The sequence below is a fragment of the Mustela erminea genome, chromosome 11, assembly GCF_009829155.1.
Source record: "Mustela erminea isolate mMusErm1 chromosome 11, mMusErm1.Pri, whole genome shotgun sequence".
Classification (NCBI taxonomy): Eukaryota; Metazoa; Chordata; class Mammalia; order Carnivora; family Mustelidae; genus Mustela; species Mustela erminea.
In genome coordinates, this window is record NC_045624.1 from 101,932,106 (window position 1) to 101,950,875 (window position 18,770).

Below are 18,770 nucleotides of genomic sequence, written 5' to 3' on the forward strand. Positions count from 1 at the left end.
TAAAACACAATTTCTGAACTGACTAAAACCACTTATACATTTTGCCTATTTTTTCATAAACTTCTAAAGCTAAAATATGACAGTATGGAATTTTATTATTATTAAAAATGGACTTGCAGATTCTGTGAACAAATTCAATAATACTGGTTTGGTTCTTCATAAGCTTGTTAAAAGAAAAAATTAACATCATTAGGTGAGTATAAAGCTAATTGATAAATCACTAACGGAAAGATTTTATTTGGCCCACTTTTGTGAAGGCTCTTCATGTTCTGTATAAGTCAAAAAAATGTCAGTATATCTTTACATGTGTTTACAAAAGCCACTAAAGATGCAGCACACTGCAAACAGCAAAGTGGCTGGCTAAAAGAAAACAGATTTTTTTTTTTTTTAACAAATACAACAACTATATTAAATGTATTTATTTGGAATGTAATGTAAAGTGGTTTTCAAAAAAATCTAAATGTTACCTAAATGTTCTGGTTTTAAAACTGGACAAATCTTATCAAGTATAAAAATGTGTCACTCAATAGTGGACATTGTTCTAACCTCCCTTCTATTTTTGTCAGAGAGAGGTTTAAAAAAATGTGCCTAAACTTGTGTTTTTCCTCTTCCAAGAGGAAAGGAACTTACCTGCGGCTTCACATAGTGGTCACAGGTTTTCACAGAAAACCCTGCCATGGTGGTAGCATTTCCTCCTCTTCCTCCTATAGCTCGATTAGAAACACTGGTTTCCAAGAAACTGTAAATGCGGCCGATTTAGTGAGAAACTGCAACCTGCCGGTTGGAACTGCCTAATCAGCTTCAGCTGATGCTGTATGAAGGTCGCGGGGCTCTGACACCTGCAGCCAGGGGGTGGTTACAGACCGTGGGGCAGAGTCCTGTACAGTACACCGCACACACTTTACAACACAACATGTGGTTAGGTGCTGCCACCAGCTCATGACCCTGACATTTAAGAACTCATGCAGAGGACAGCATCGAGTGAGCCCCAAAGAGCAACTGTGAAGGGACTGGTCGGGCAACAGACCAGTTATATTCCCAAGTCTCCTGACGCCCTGAGCCTAATAAAAGATAAATAAGGACACGACTCAGACTTTTTTGTGTGAGAAAGATGTTTAGTTGCTTTAAGTTATACGGCATACACTTTTACATTTACACTTTTTCATAGGAATTTATTACTTACTATGGGGCCTACTTCCAACTGAAGTGTTGATCCTAATCAAATTAAATTCTACTGAGTATATTCACGTAAGTTCTGGGAATGGCTTCTTCCCTGATGACAAAGTATCCAATGTTTTTCATGAACAAAGTATCCAGGTTTTTCATGAACAAAATAAAGTTTATAAATATTTTGTTTTTTTATAACATTTCTTAGTACAGTCAGAGGGCACAGAGTAGAGGCTCAATAGCTAGGACGAATATGCTTCATCTCTACCCTCTCGGGGGTTTTATTAACAAAAACAATGTAATAGCATCTTTTCACTGACCAAAGCAACCCCATGTTGATCAGATCACACTGACACTTGCAAGTGACAAGCACATGAGAAGGCGGCACGGGTGCCGTCTCCTTAAAGACAGTAGACAAGTAACCTGTGGTGGGGGACTGAGAAGTCAGCACTGGTTTACATTACAGGATTACTTAACCTTGACCTTAAAACCAGAATAGTCTGAGGTGAAAAATCATCACCACTCCTATATTATGACACTGAAGAAAAAAAAAAAATGAGCCAGGGCTTTTTCACTGATAAGTTATAAGCATTAGGCAAAAGCAAAGACAATAGAAGTCAAATCAAGTCTATAAAGCAGTAATAAAATATAAAAATATTATCAAACTCTAGTGGATGTTATTCTAAATTTGGAAGATACATAATTAAAAAGCTTACTCCCCCCTCCAAAAAATCCAAAGTGAAAAAGTCAATTTTAGCAAAGATATCTACATCTATCTATATCTATATATATTCATATATATATGCAGATATAGATGCACACAAATAATGCTAAATAGATTTACAAAGATGTTAATTTGGCACTTTTACTTGGATTTTTAAAGAAAGGAAATACAGATATCTTTGCATAGCAAATTCTCATTCTGGAGAAACAAGATTTAGAAACAAAAGGTTCAAACATCTCCCTTCTTAAAAAAATAACATGGACACAGATAACTTTACCCGTTAAAACTCCTGGTTGGCAGCTTTATAAATCTGTCTTGATATAACTAACTCCACAAGTTTGACAAAGTTATTTTAGTTTCTATCAGCGATACCTGGTTTATCCACTTTCAGTACATGTACCATGTGGCCAGAAGTCCATAAATAATAATAATGTTTTCAATGCAGAAATCTTTTTTAAAGTTTTAAAGGGAAGTATTGCTCAGTAGATAAATTCTCCTGGAATTTCTTGTAGCAAAGGTTCCTCAAACTTAAATCGTTTGGAAATGGCCTTTTGCTCCATTTTCTCTTTTTCAGACTGTCTGCATTGTCCTAAAGTATATGAAGTAAATACAATTAACTCTTCTGTTGCACCTAATTCCTCGGTTTCCGGCTTCTGAGTATCTGAATTAATTTCAGGCACAGCATCACCTTCTTGGAGTGCATTTGCTGCTTCTAATGCCCCTTTCACTTTGAAAGAAGGATCGTGAACACTGCTCTCTGTCAACCACGGATGCTTTAGACATTCTTCGGCTGTGGCTCGATCTCTGTAAAATGAAACATATTTTACACTTAAGACAGTTTAAAACCTCAATTAGAGGGGCACCTGGCAGTTCAGTTAAGCCTCTGCCTTCGGCTCAGGTCCGTGATCTCAGGGTCCTGGAATCGAGCCCCGCATTGGGCTCCCCACTCATCAGGGAGTCTGCTTCTCCGTCTCCCTTTGCCCTCAACTCGTTCTTTTTCAAATAAATAATCTTTAAAAAAATAAATAAATAAAACTTCAATTATAAATTAGAGCATACCGGGAGGGCCCCGGCTTGTTCAATCAGTAGAGCACGTGACTCCTGATCTCAGGGTTGAGTATGCACTCCATACTGGGTATAGAGATTACTCAAAAAATAAAATCTTAAAAATACATAAATCAGAGCATAAGGTGTATTTATTGTATTATATATGGGGAGGTATGAAGAGCTGACAAGAATCTTACTGTGATTCCTGAGTAAGACTGGGAGCTTTGGCATCTGTGCAAATGCCACTCCCACAGTGTTGGAAAACACTTGAAGGAAGAGATCTCTGAAAAGCCCTTTTGGAAGACCAGACAGACAGACAATAGCTGTTTCACTGAGATGCAGCTCATGTTTTCTAAGAAACTTCATTTTTGACATTTTCTTTCAACAAATACAAATAAGCTCAAGGTTTCATCTAGTTTAATGTCTACATTGTCCTGCCTCCCGTTTGGTGTTTCAGGTTAGCCTGCTTTTGTTGAGAGCAGATCACTCAAAAATGGACAAAGATCAATATTCACTAATACTTACTCAGGTTTCTTAACTAAAAGTGTCTTGATGAAGTCAATAGCAGACTCAGACATGACATCAAATTCTTCCTCAGAATAACTTAAACTCATTTGAGAGATGTTTAGGAATGTTTCTTGTTTATTGTCACCTAAGAAAGGTGAGATTCCCGTGAGCATGACATACGTTAACACTCCAATGCTCCTAAAGCAGAATGAAAATGCAAGAAAAATTAATATCCTACTCATTTCTTGAAACCAATTTGATCAAGTTTTCAGAAATAACTCTTACCACATATCTGTCGCCATGCTGATAGGATCGTAACTAAGAATTTCAGGAGCTAGTATCAGAAACAAGAAAACATTTAGCTGTGCGAAAAAAATTCCCAATTTGCACTTTGAAATAAAAATTTTTTTAAAATACTCATCAGAAACTCTAAGACACCACCAAGATTTGGGCTAACATGTAGCATTATATAAATTAGCATGAATTACTGTAAAGCCTAACTAGATGTAATTAACTTATTTTCCCACCAGTACCCTCCATTGTTTGGTCTTAATATTTTTAAAATACCCGAATGCATGAGTACTGTAACAGGAACTGACAACTCTGACACCTTTCTCCTCCCATACCCACGATAATTGAGCGTCCTGACAGATGACTGCTTTAAAATCTTAATGCCATCCGCGGTGCTGCTTCCCCATGGCCCGCACCCTAGACCACGGCACTTTCCCCTGACCTGCCTGATCTCTTCTCCATGCTGTGGCCGGAGGGGGTTTTAAGATGTCCACCCACTGACAAGTCAATCAACATGGTTAAAGAAAAAACTGGGCATCCTCAGATGACATGCACCACACACACAGACAACAAAGTTGCCTCTGTAGAGTCCTGGAAAACAGCATGCTTTGATAACATTTAACTAAACTGTCCCAGCAAGCAATATAAAAGGCATTCTCAAATGTGCAAGGACTTAGGAGAAATTTATGAAAATTCTCCTTGAAAGGCAAACTCACTCACTGATACAATCCAGTCAACCACAAGATGAGTTTTTTTTCAAAAGTGGGAAGAACTCAAGACAGGCAATCAAGTATTGAATCCATTTATAAACAGATCAAAAACTAACAACTGTGGTAATTACAATTTTAACAAGTGGGGGGTGAAGATATCTAATCCTAGGAAAAAACGAAACACTCAAGTCACATACTCATCACTGGTAGGGGATGGGGGCACACCTGCCCCCCCAATATTAGGGAGGATGAAAAGGTTGGGAGAAAATGTTAGGTGGGGTATATTTCCTCAACTTCACCTTCTGATGCTGAGTCGTGAAACAGAGGTTATGAATATTATTTTAAAGTTTTAAAAGAAACTATTGGGAAATTTAAAATGAAATGCACAGCATCCAAACTACTGGAGGGGAAAAGGAGACCAAAGAAGCTGCTGGGAGGAGGGAGCAGGAAATAGTAGCTTCCTTTCTCATGTTTATTATAAGCTGAACACGGATGTAAGAGTTGATAGAGCCAATCCGATGGGTAGTGTTAGGGTAGCCCCATTTTAGGGACAGAGGCATGGGGGGGTCTAAAGAGATTTCAGGACCGAGGTCACGTGTACAGCCCCCTGCCCAGACAGGATTCTGTAAAGAGAACAAGCTGGGAGGCTTACACTCACCTTGAAATTGCAGGAAGAAATTGTTTTTCTCTATTAACATAGTTCTGAATTATTTTTAGTCTTCTTGGATTGGGAATTACTTTTATAATAGAGATAGTTCTGGTTTTTTGGAGGGGGAAAAAAAAGTTCTTGGTAGAAAACGGAGAATGTACCCAAAGAACAGAAAGCATAAAACAAAACATAAGAGAACTCCCTTCAGGGCAGTAACCACCACAAGGTTCTCCTCTCACAGCCCTGCGTTCCTCGTTTGCTCTAGTCTGCAAGGCTTTCGACCGGCTGAGGGATCTGGGCTGCTGCTTCCCAAGAGGAGGCCTGCGAAGCCCCATCCTTAAACCTTCCTGAGTGGTCATGACACACACTGGAATTTAAGTGTTCTAGCCCAAAAGAACACATCAACATTCTGAAGGCTGTCTGCCAGTGATACCTTTCATTACCTCATTAAGGATGTTTCAAATCGTAGGACTTTAACTTCAAAGCATTGGGTTATATATTTTGCATTATCATTGCCCAACAGCTTTGTTTTCCTCAACCCTATCTGTCCTCTGGAATTGATGCTTCTTGTAAACTAAGTCCCACTACCCTCGGCTCCTCTCCAGAAAGAGGCCTCGGCTGCCCAGGCCCTCTAGAAATGCAGCCAGCCTGTCCCCTTCACAACTCCAACCTCCGCCTTCTCCCCTGCCCCTGGCTGCTGTCATCGGACACAAAACCACCCCCTGACCCGCCTGCCACCACCCTGGACAGCGTCTGCTCTCCTGTCTGCCCCAGGCAGCTTGGCATCCAGCTTCTGCACCTATAGGTCTAGAGCGCCGCGGGCCACAGCCGCCCCTCGGCCCTAGTAATGATGGAGAACTGCTCCACCTCTGAAATTGTAAATATTGTAAACTCTTGGTCACCACCTTGACACTCTTTCACTGCCTTGCTCTGCTTCCGGGTATCTTTTTTAACCTCATTCAGGCCATAGCTCCCTTTGCATCCTGTAGTTCTGCCAGTCTGTCCAAAAAGTCAGAATTCACTTATTTTTGAACAAAACTGAAAAGCCACGGTTCATCCCTTCAGCTGCTCTTGTACCTTCAAGGCTTAACGCATCTTTCTGCCAGAAGCTCGACCCTGCGTTAATCCAACAACAACGAAATGCCACATGCCGACTGTTTCACAGGGCTTGCAATTACCCAACAGTGTTCGTTATGAACTTAAAGTTCTTTAAAGGTCCTTACTTGTTAAACATCCTCCTACCTTCAGGTAACCTGGTATCCTATACTTTGTTAAGAAAATCCTTTTTGATTCCTTTTAGAAGCAAGCCCTTAAATTCTCTTGATTCCCTTCAGGAAAGCAATAATCAGTTTGGTAACTTACCATTTAATGTTTACCATTTTTAAATCTTTACACAAAAGAAGGACTCTGATGGTAGAATTTTAATATAGCAGATGGCCTGCCCCACTGTTAACCACGCCGCATGTGAGCTCCCTAACGAAGACGATGCCTGACCCCAAATGCAGAACATAACCCCCTCTCAGGAGTACTTACCCACATATTCAGGAGTACCCATAATTTCTCGGAGCTCTTCGCTGTTCTTCATTATTCTTGAAAGACCAAAATCAACTATCTTAATGTCACCCAGCGGTGATGCACTTGTCAGCAGAATATTCTGAGGCTAAAAAATACAGAAAGAGCAAGTAGCCCATAAAGCCTACACAGCTCGCCGGTGAAACCGAGATTGACAAAAAACAAACAAACAAACAAACAAAAAACAAAAAAAAAAACAAAAAAAAAACCAGAAGCAGTCATTCACGAAATACTTCTACAATATATTTACAATACATAAGGCAACAGGCCTCATACAATCTCTTCCCCTTATACTGGCTCCCGCTCAGCACATAAATGTGCATCTACCCCATCTTTTTTTTTTTTTTTAAAGATTTTATTTACTTATTTGACACAGAGAGAGAGATCCCAAGTAGGCAGAGAGGCAGGCAGAGAGAAAGGGGGAAGCAGGCTCCCCACCGAGCAGAGAGCTCGATGCAGGGCTCGATCCCAGGACCCTGAGACCATGACCCGAGTCAAAGGCAGAGCCACCCAGGTGCTCCTCATCTACCCCATCTTAAAAACAAAACCAAGCCACTCATAAATATCCTATAAAACTCTCCATTTCTTTCTAGCCAACGCACTCACTCCGGGCTACTCCCTCAAAGCTCAGCTAGAAAGCACGGCTGTGTACACTTGCTGTCACTTCTCAGTGCAGCTGAGTCTGGATTTTGCCCCCTCTCCTAGGTCTAGCTGTTCTTACTAAGATCGCAAAATCTTAAATAACCAAAGACAACCCCCCCCCCCCAGATCAAATAAATGTCTTTCAAGGCACCATTGTGGCTGTATGATTTGGCCTGCCAACCACCCTTTTACACACTCTTGGACGATTTCCTCCTTAATCTCTCACCATTTTCTAAAGATTTCTTCCTTGTTCTCTCCTTTTAAATACTGGTGTTGCCCCAGATCCCTCACTGGCTGGCCCTCCCCTATGTCATCTACTACTGAAGCTTCAACCACCACTTACAGGCTGGTGACCTCTATCCTAAGTCCTTCTCTGACTCATAGATCCAATTAAAATCAGATCTTTTCATTTGGCTGAAATGGGCCACACCTTCAACTCCCACTACTGAGCAAGGCCATCAATCCAGTAAACAGCTCAGGCAAGAGTTCTTCCTTCAGCCCCATCAACCCCATGCCTATCCTCCTCCTCCTCCTTTTTTTTTTTTTTTTAAAGATTTTATTTATTTGAGTGCTCGCTTCGGCAGCACATATACTAAAAAAAAAAAAAAAAAAAGATTTTATTTATTTGACACACAGAGATCACAAATAGGCAGAGAGGCAGGCAGAGAGAGGAGGAAGCAGGCTCCCCGCCAAGCAGGGAGCCCAATGTGGGACTCGATCCCAGGACCTTGAGATCATGACCTGAGCTGAAGGCAGAGGCTTTAACCCACTGAGCCACCCAGGCGCCCCATGCCTCTCCTTATCTACACCCAATGTCATTGCCCGGGTCAGGCACTGGGGGGAATCAACCTAAAGTGCTCTGTCTCCTTCATTTTCAACCATGTCTCACACCTAGTGAAGTCACCAGCATGCCAGTACCATGTCCCAAATCTCAAAACCCCCAACTGCTTCAAGTTTGGACTTTCATTATTTCTCACCTGGACCACTACCCTCCTGCCTCTAGTTTTCCCCACCTTCAACCCATCCTTCACTGAACAATAAATATTCTTGCCATAAAGTAAGTCTGATCATGATACTGGTTGCTAGTCCTCACCCACGAACACATTCTCAGAGGGAATGTATTTGACAATGGGCAACAGAGCTACCCAAGGCCAAGGCCACAGAATCAATAAGGTTCATATTCCTGGAGTCTTTTTTTTTTTTTTAACCCAAATAACCTCAGATATTTTACATAAAAAAGTCAAACATATATACTATAAAATAAAATTCACTTCAATTTTTAAAATAAAATGATTTTTTAAAAAGATTTTATTTATTTATCCGATATAGATGACAAGTAGGCAGAGAGGCAGGCAGAGAGAGAAGGAAGCACGCTCCCTCCTGAGCAGAGAGCCCAATGCGGGGCTCCATCCCAGGACCCTGGGATCATGACCTGGGCCAAAGGCAGAGGCTTAACCACTGAGCCAGGCGCCCCAAAATAAAATGACTTTTGAAAGAAAAGTTTATGTTGCTTCAGAAAAGGGCTGCACTTCCTGTCTTCTGCCATTAAGAATATTTCCAAAGAGAAATTGAGAACCATACATACCAATAAAGTATAAATACCTCACTACAGCACCCCAAGTGTTTCATGATCTGGCTTCTGCCTCCTCTTCACGATTCATCTCCTGCCACCCTCCCACAGGCAATCTGTGTTCCAAATCCAACAAGCTGTAATCCCTAAACAAGACGTGCACACCCCCATCTCATGCCCTTGCCTTCTGTGCTCCCTTTGCTCAGGAAGCCCTCTCCCCTTCTCTGCAAATTTAGTTGCATCACTCACTCCATGCGTGGCGGGTCTCAGCAAGGCACCGGTGCCTCAAAAAAGCCAACTCTGACGCCCCCTCTGGCCCTCCAGGGAGGGCTCGATGCCTGCCCCCCTCTACTCCACAACACCTTGTACGTGACAGATGTATGCCCCTGCTCAGTTTGTTGTATTTTCCTCTCCCCTCTGTCACACTGTGGTTCTCCAGAGGTTTGTAATGAACGGTAACATCTCCCTTCCTTCCATGCATATGCAGCCACTCCATCTGACTTGTCTCCTTCTTCCTCTCCCGTAGGTCACTACAATCCAATGACCTAATTCCACGCTTTCTGAACATCGCTGACATCACTGCCGCTCCTTCCTTGTTTACAGACTCTTTTACTCTTGGCTTCCACAGGAAAGCACTATCCTGCTTTTCCTCCTCTCTGGCTGCTGCTTCTGTCTCCTTTGTTGGCTCATCGTCCTTTAACTGGCCCATTCAATGGGTTTCTCACAGCCTGGTCTTGAGGCTCCCCGCTCGTACACTCCCCGCTCTCACCTGACACAGTGCATCTGTACCCAGGGCCTAAGCATAGCCTAGACATTATGAGTCACAGATTTTTATCTCTGGCTCAGACCACTTCAACCAACTGCTCACCTACTCTCTCCCCTTTGATGTCTCACAGCTACCTCAAATTCAGCATGCTCAAACCAGACTGTTTTCCCTCCCAAATCAGATTCCCCATATGCCAGTGACTGTCGCCTCAGGGAATGCCACTCTCACCTAGCAAGGTAGAAGAAAACACTAAGAATCACCTTGGCCATTCCTCTCTCCCCACTTTCTCATTTAGCTGACGTTTCACTACACCCTATGGAGTTTAAGTCATAAATTTAAGCATTTCTAGACTTTATTTCTCTCCAACTACAGAACACTCATTCAAGGTACCATCAAGTTTTTGCTCAATTGCAACAGCCTCTGAACACTTTGCTAGGGTCTATTTTGCCCAGCCTTCTGTAGACAAAAGGATCTTTTGCTCCATGCAAACCTGATCTGTCACCCCCTGCCTAAACCTGTCAGTAGCTTCCCGCTAGCCTTAACCTCCAAACTCCTTAACGTGCATGCAAACCCCTGCTGGTCCGAGCTCCTCCCAGGCTCTCCAGACTCATCAGTAACCTGTTCCCCTTGGCTCGGCGACAGTGGAGACTGTCTCAGCAGACACTGTCCAGTGTATCCTACTTGCCATGCTCGCGCTCACAACAATATCTTTGTGTACTTTTTCTCCATTCTTCTGTGCATCATGTCAGCTTGCTGAGAAGACCTCTAGGATGGCAGCAAAGAGATTCTAACAACGTTCAACAAGCAAGAACATATGAAACAGGAAGTTGAGGTCTAGGTGGTTCCTCGCTTGTAAAGGGGTTACTATCTACCCAACCCTCCCTCCTGCACTTCTCTATTAGGAAAATGCTTATAGATTGACCCAAGTCTGGATTCAGGGGCAGAGAAGGAAGAATCCCCGGCTCCAGGAGTCATGCAGTGGGCTGGCACCCAGGGGCACCCATTAGCTGCTGCTTGAATGAAAGGAAGAGACAGAACTATACAAAAGAACCTAACAGGTGTCCACTTTGTGTCAGGAATGGAGGCACTGCAAATACCAGTGATCCCAAGTCTCCAGTGACAGTTCCCCATCAGAAGAAAAATCACAGGGAAGCACCCAGCAGGCTCGACCAGCTATGCTGTGCGTTTCAAGTGTGCTCGTGGACAAAGCACTCGGGCCATCCATCTGCGAGAATAATTCAGCCTTGGAGAACTGTACAGGAGAGAAGTGAGCAGACCTTGGAGGAGAAAAAGGATACTGTGCTTATTCAAAAAAATTTTATTGACGGCGTACTGGGAAAACAGAAAATAAGACCTAAATCCCACGTTCTTTTGGAGGCTTACATTCCAATTGAGACAAAGAAGCAAGAGTAAATAGTTAACACCTTGGGTGCTTTTAAGCACTCAGGAGAACTCAGAAGGGAAATGGATGGGAGTGTCTGCGGGGTGTGTCTGTTGCGCATGAGTGTGCTGGTTCCGGGTAGTCAGGCAAGGTTTCTCTGAGAAAGCAGTAGTGAGCTACGAAGGAGCCAGTCCCGGCACAGTACTCAGGGGCCTGGCGTTGGCAGGGGGCATTCCGGGAGAAGAAAGACCCCGCCAGACGCAAGGACAAGCTACCAGTGGAGGAACCACAAACCGGAGAACAGCGCAAAGGCGGAAGGGACGAGTGTGGTGGCAGGCAAAGCCTAGTGAGCAGATGGGGGCGGAGGAACAGGAATCAGGCTTTGTGAGGCCTTCTGCAAGAACTGATAGAAGACAGACTAGAGGGGAGGACAAGAGGACATCCCAGGGAAAGAAAAGGCCACACGCCGAAGCATATACAGGTGAGCTAATCTACAGCGTGATGCGTGCAAGGGATTCTCAAATACAAGAATATGTCTTCGAAGAATGTGCCTCTACCCTGTTTTTGCAGTCCTGAAAGGGAGACAGAGACAGAGTGAGGAAGATATGATGAAGCACAGAATAAAACAAAACAAAACAAAAATAGAAGGAACTTTACACATTCCAGTAACCAAATCCACAGCCCATTGGGACCAACGCTGTGGAGGAACAAGGTGCTTAGATCATTCACTGATTAATACAGCCAAGGTCAGCAAGAGAGGACAACTGGTTCCATTCTGATTCTCAGACCCAGAAGGAGAGGTGCCTGCAAAAACACCCCAGACTGCTGGCAGTTCAGTCTGGAAAGAGTCCAGGGCTGAGGATATGGCTCCGGAGGACAAGGACACAGAGGCAAGACTAACACCATGGAAGTAAATGAGAGGAAGAGAAGACGGCAAGAAAAAAAGTGGCCAAGATGAGTTTGGGCCAATAACTATATCAAATGGAAAGCAACAAGAGTGACAAGCACGTTCAGAAATAGCAGTCTGAGGGCACCTGGGGGGGCGGGGCTCAGTTGGTTGCACAATTGCCTTCAGCTCAGGTCATGATCCAGAGGTCCTGGGATCGAGTCCGAAATTGGGCTCCCTGCTCAGCCGGGAGTCTGCTTCTCCCTCTTCCCCTCCCCTGCTTAGGTCCACCCCCCACACCATCAAATAAATAAAATCTTTTAAAAGAAGAAGAAAAGAAAGAAAGAGAAAAAAGAAAAGAAATAGCAGTCTGAGAAGTGAGGCTAGGAACCCAGGCACCATGTTGTAGTAAGAAAATCAGGAAGGTGAGAGTCAAAGGTCCTCTTTGACACGAGAAAGAGTGAGGACCAAGAAAAGGCCACTGAATATAGCAAATAAACAACCTCTGAAAGACTTTTGTAGAAGTAATTTTTAGTAAAATCCTGGAAGAAAAACCCAGATTATAGGAGGTTGAAAAATAAGCCGAAAGGCTAAGTGATCTTTATATTACAGGTCATTCTGGCTTAATTATCTGTGGCTGTCCTCTGAACCAGTGCTGTCCTAAGGGAAGGTAATGCAAGTCACAGAATATAACTTAAAATCTTCTATGGAGATATTATAAAAGGTAAAATGAAACAGGTGAAAATAATTTTAATATTTCTTTAATTTAATATATCTAAAATGCTATCCCTTCAACAGATAATAATATAAAATTTTTGAGCTATTTTACTTTATTCCGCCCCATACTAAGTCCTTGAAATCTGGCAAAAAGTTCACACTTGGAGCACATCTCTGCTCTCAAGTGCTTGACAGCCACAAATGGCCTGTGTTACTGGATTGAACAGTGTAGCTATAAACGCCTTTAATTAAAAATAAAAAATCCAAATGATACCCCAATAAATGTTCAGAGAATTCTTAACATCTCTTGTATAATGTCCTAATCTATTACCACTACACAATTACAGAATAGCAGTTCATCTTGAAAACTTATTCATAAAAACTAAGACTTTCTGTCTATAGTGAAAACAACTGGCTCAGTGTAATCTGTCATTTTGTACAAAAGATTGTTTTCTGAATCAAAAAAAGTTTTGGCTACAGTAAAAACTTAAAACAGAAAGACAAAAACCACGAATTGCTGTCACTACAGAAGTCTGGACTGTAGAGGCAAGCTAACTGTTATAAATTAATCCAAACCAGATAAAGCATCCCTCCTGTCACATACACAAAAGGACAGAAAATGTGCAACTGATCACTGTTAGAATCAGTTTCTCTCTCTCTCTCTCTCTCTTTTTTTTTTTTTAAGATTTTATTTATTTATTTGACAGATAGAGATCAGAAGTCAGAGAGGCAGGCAGGGACAGAGGATGAAGAAGGCTCCCCACTGAGCAGAGAGCCTGACTTGGGGCTCGATCCCAGGACCCTGAGACCACGACCTGAGCAAAAGGGAGAGGCTTTAACCCACTGAGATACCCAGGTGCCCCAAGTTTCTCTTTTTAATCATAAAACAACAAGAGGTTTTGGCAAACCACCTTCATTAAGTTGGAAACAAACTCCATTAAAAAGCTATTTTCTCTTTGTTAATTAGCTTCTAGCTATTTCTTCAGGGAAAAAACTAGGATTATGAGTCCCAAGACTTCTCAAGGCAATTTTTATATTATTACACTAATGAAATACTCCAGTAAAATAAAATGTCATTATTCAAGCAAATTAGATAAGAGAAGTTGCCTCTGTTACCTATATTCATCATTGAACATGTTTTGCCCTTTCCAGTACATAAAAAATTCCAAGAGAAATATTGCGAAATGGCAATCTTTACCACATCGTAAGGGCCATCTGTGATTACTAAAACATGCACAGTCTGTAAATGTTCTAAGAACATTAATACCGTTTGTTCCTTTAAAATAGCTTAAATGTTTGTCCTTAAATTTTATTTATACTTTACATTCCCTGGGAAATGCTTTCTTTGGTAATCATGTAAAAATTAGTTGGAGTGGTGGTAATGAAGTAAATTCTAAATTAATGTGATCAGATTATGAAAACGTTACTGTATTTGAAATCTAGGCCCAGTCACATGCATCCATCATCTACCAAAGTGAGAGACATTAAACGGTTGACAGAGGGATTGCTAGGAAAAAACACGTTTTACAATCAGAGCTCTTTCAGGGAATTTCAGTTAATGCTTACTGTGTAGTTTCTGCCAACTGCCCTGGTTTGACCACAGATACATTTCAGAAACAGACCTTACTCTTCTAAATAAAACCTAAGTACAGTTACAGGACTATAATCTGCCCATCTGTGATGGCAAAATATACCCACTTCCAGGAAGTGAGACAGCTGTGCTGCAAACAAAGAGAAGTACATTAGCATTTACAGCTCAGCCAGACCTTCCTTCTAGAGAGTCCAGTTCATGTTAACAAGTGGTGGCTCATGGCACCTAACTCTATTTAAGACGCATGAATCCCAGGTGGTAAAAGAAAACAAGGTCGCTGGAGAAGCAATGACAATGGAAGAAACAGGAAACACACAAACTGTCTTCAAACAGACAAAGGCAGTCAGGAGATCTTTGGATTATCTTATTTCTCTGCTTCACAGCCGGGGAGGGGAGGGAGAGAATTTTATTTATCTTGGTATCGTCATCTTCTCCTATATATAGCTCATTTAACAGTTACTGAATCATCACCCAGGAATAAGAGCACTATAAAGTTGAGATTGACTTGCTTAATTAGCCTTAAGTTACCATGAACAAAATTTTGAGAAACATTTTTATCAGGCAATGAAAATTCAAGCTTTTTATTTATTAACACCCAGTCATAGTACAGAAAGAAGTTAATACTAGTGTCTCAATCAGTTTGGGAGACTGTTTAAAAATGTTACCCCTGGGTGCCCGGGTGGCTAAGTTGGTTAAGCAACTGTCTTCGGCTCAGGTCATGATCCTGGAGTTCCAGGATCAAGTCCCGCCCCCATCAGGGTTCCCCGCTCAGCGGGGAGTCTGCTTCTCCCTCTGACCCTCTCTCCCTTCTCTCTCATTCTTGCTCTCTCAAATAAATAAATAAATAAATAAATAAATAAATAAATAAATAAATAAAAATTAAAAAAAGAAATGTTACCCCTCTTTCAAGTAATACACTGATGTTCAAACTGTCAGTGACCAACTTAAATCTCAAAATGGAAAGTTCCAGCTTCTAGTTCCTGGCCGGCTCCTCTGCTTGTCACATACATGTAACAGTGTGGACGAGCTCATGACCGAAGACCGGGTGTAGAACTGTTGAGAGATCTATCCAGCAAAGACCATTCAAACACAAAGAGCACCAGGTTTTAAGACTGGATTTCTCTGTGTTCTTTCTGGTCAAGTCCATCCCGTGACCGAAGTAGGCCACTATCCCACTATCCCACTAATTCACCAAATCGAGGTCATTTTGAGGCTTTTAGCTTTGTCCTGACTTTGGCAGAGTTGTTGTTTCTCAGATTTTGTCAATCCTGCCACAATTTATGTGAAATGAGTGGGCTTTCCCTTCATCGCAGTTTAGCGTCTTTTCTATTTTTGCAGTCATATAAACAGTCCAAGATCTGCATCTGCTACCCCTCAAAGCATTTGCCATGTTCAATTTAAGATATCTGGCTGAGAGTCATCAGTGAATCAGTCTTTTGGCAAACTGCCCATCTGGGGTCTGATCTGAAGCCAAGTAGCATATTTCCCATTGTGACAATTATCTCTTTTATAGGAGAACTACAATAGTTATTCTAGTTTCTAACTACTTGTCTCTGGGACAAGAATGTCCCATTTTAACCATAATGGAACATAAACAGTCTACTAACTCATAGTTGCCCTAGACATGGGGATTGTCAATTTGAACAGAATTAAAAGTTCAGAAAACATATTAGCTTTGTAGCTTTCCAGCCCTTAGACTCAGAGTCAACATTATAAGCATAAATTGTCATGGCACAGATGGTTCTTAAAAGGTATGGGACAGCAGACTCTCTGTCCAGACTCACAGAGGTCACAGAAAGTCAACTGGAGAGGACCTTTTGGTAGAAATCATTCCCATCGGCACGGCTGCAGCACCAACTCTGTCTCCGACCCTCCCCCTTCAGCAGTTCACATAGGGACATATCTGACTGCACCTGTGACACTTTGAGACAGAGGGATGGCTGAGAACCCCCCAGGCCACCCAGTCTTCTAGTTCCCCTGGGCCTACAAAACATGAAGAGTCCAGTTCCCAACATCAAAGGCCCATCATCAAAGCCTCTATTAAATCCAGAAAGAATTCTACACCAAGTGTACTGGGAGAAAGGAATATGATTTATACTGAGCGTATTAGGGAGAAAGGGATATAATTTCCTTGAGTAAATACACAGTTAAACCTGGTATTCAAGAACTTAATTTTCACCTTCGGCTGCTTTGCTTTCAAGTAACATCAAAGACCCATGACACACAGTGTTGGCAACCTGTCTGACCTGCTACTTAATTAGTTCCTGAATAATAGTTAAAGGTTGAGCTGTCATAAATCGAAAGCGTATTTCCTATAGGTGCAATGTTATTTAAATTAGGGTTCATTCCTGGAAGTTCTTTTCACATCATAAAACCAGCAAAACATCATAAAAAATAAACATAGGACTTTCCAAAGTTAAGTGTGTAAAACCAAACATGAAAAAAGAAAAAAAAAAGCTTAGTGCAAACATTACTTGTGGGAATTCTTCTGCATGCCTGACACTAACTGAGGCTTCCTGAAGTCCGAGTCTACTGAAGTCTGGGCTGCAGAGACCATCTCTTCCGGCTAAGTGTTCCCGAGGGAGGCAGTAGTGTGTATTACTTCCAGCAAATTTCCAAGCATATGACAGACTAAAGGGAAAAAACAAAACCCTAGTTCCCTCAGCCGTGCTAGGAGGGTTTTACCCAGGCCATTTCAGCTTTACCATCCTGGAACTCCATGTGGGTACACCTGCCTTCCAAAAAATGCCACTTTACCTACCATAATCTACAGTTTCATAACCATGCATTTTAGCCGCTGTAGTAAAAAATTGACATCCCTGAGAAAAGTATCTGTTTACAGAATGAATGTAAATTGGCGTTTTTCAGAAAAGAACAAGAAAGTTTCCAAATTGTTTTCTTTCCTCTGTATTTTCTGTAGGAAACTAGCATTTGAAGGAATATCTATTGCCCTTCCACCTTATTTCAGACAGAGTTTTATCAAGTTTACTTAAGAAGTCAACCTCCAGAGCACACACCGTACCCTCCTGTACTCCTCCCTGAGTGTTCCTTCACGCACTGAAGATAAAACACTGGTATTTAAACCGGAGGACATCTACCACGCCCCACAGCAGCAGTTCCCAAAATGGCGCCTGTACTGGTATCAGTACCCAATGGGAACTCTGCAACTGGGGCCTAGCAATTTGCTTTGACAAGCCTTTACTGGCGGTCCTGATCCCTGTTGTGGTTGGAGAACCACTGCCATAAGCAGCTCCTTTCGCTAGAAGGCGAACTACAGCAGAAGTCAAGCGAGATCGGCAGATGAGGAGTAAAACGAGGCTGCAGAAGTCCAGAAGAGGAAAGCCTTTTTGGGGTTCAGGGGTTCAGTCTCCTCAGGTTACCTTCCTTCTTAACCCTGTCTCCTCTGGCTGATAAAGAATTGGAGTCACTGGTGTGTTCCTTGAGGAATGTTTCCTTTCCCACAGTCACACCGGGACTGGATATGGAAGCAACCATCAATGGGGATCTTAGACTCTTCTACCCTGGATGCCTGAAGGGATGCGCTAAGGATACTTGTAGTGGACACTCACGGTCTCCTGAGCATCCACCCACCCTCTGTTCTTTTAGAAAAAGAACTGATCTGAGAATCCAGCTCTTTCCCACTCTTGGTCCCAATGAAACTTTGGATGGGAGGAGGACTTTACCCCTCCAGGGTTGGAGCAGATGACACTGGTAATGCTGGCCTGGCCAGTCAAAACCCTGCACCATCCCCCCACCCCCCACTCCCACATGCTTATTAGTTCCAGACCCATCTAAGTTGGTTTGGTGAGAGTGCATCTCAGCACTTCAGAAAGAGCTAATTAGTAGAACCTGGCTCTTTCCTGCTACACCTCTGGACAATTCTAAGGCTTAAATGGCAGCAGCTAGCTTACCATCTTTCTGCCATTTTGAGAAGGCAGAGCTGGGGATTGAAGAAAAACCAACTACTCGTAATATTTGAATTAATGAATAGTGTCATACCTTAAGTTAAAATTATGCCTGGTCTTTCTAGCCAATAAAATTTCCCTTTTTGCGTCCCCTACTTTCAGCTGGCATTCTGATTACTTGATATGCTGCCCTTTGTGTATTCTTTCTTCCCTCCTCTTCCTTCTTCGATAATTTTCAATTCTAAATCTACCTGCCTTGAATCTCTTTAGTTCTCTATTTTATTGACTGCTGCCTGCCTAATTTTCTACAACACTATCTTTCAGATATTCCTGCTAAAAAGTCATCTCCCTCTCCATAATGAAACCCCTGGAATCTGGTCTTTTCTCAATTGTCAATATCTCCTATTTCATCTCTCAATTCCAGTGATGCTATTCATTTATGTTTGCCCCACAAGTTTTCCTAACTCGTGACAAAATTTTATCTTCTATTTTCTGAATTTTCCCATATTTTTTCCTATATTTTCTCTATCTATTTAAATCCTTTTTTTTTTTTTTTTTTTTTTTAAGGTCTAGCTCAAACCCTATCTTTTATCAGGAAGAGTTTACCTATCCTACCAATATCCTCTAAAATTGCTCCCTTTTCTG

The 18,770-nt window shown here is 42.0% G+C and overlaps 1 protein-coding gene across 1 annotated transcript in view; it reads right to left on the minus strand.

Moving 5' to 3' along the window:
* Positions 1–1,094: 1,094 nt before the first annotated feature.
* STK17A (serine/threonine kinase 17a) overlaps positions 1,095–18,770 on the minus strand; it is a 41,172-nt gene continuing 23,496 nt past the window's right edge. The window contains exons 4-7 of the mRNA XM_032305361.1: positions 6,629–6,755; positions 3,731–3,779; positions 3,464–3,643; positions 1,095–2,695 (exon numbers count right to left, since the gene is read on the minus strand). Coding sequence (XP_032161252.1) covers positions 2,371–2,695; positions 3,464–3,643; positions 3,731–3,779; positions 6,629–6,755 — 681 coding nt within the window. The 3' untranslated portion in view covers positions 1,095–2,370. The remainder of the gene's footprint in view (positions 2,696–3,463; positions 3,644–3,730; positions 3,780–6,628; positions 6,756–18,770) is intronic.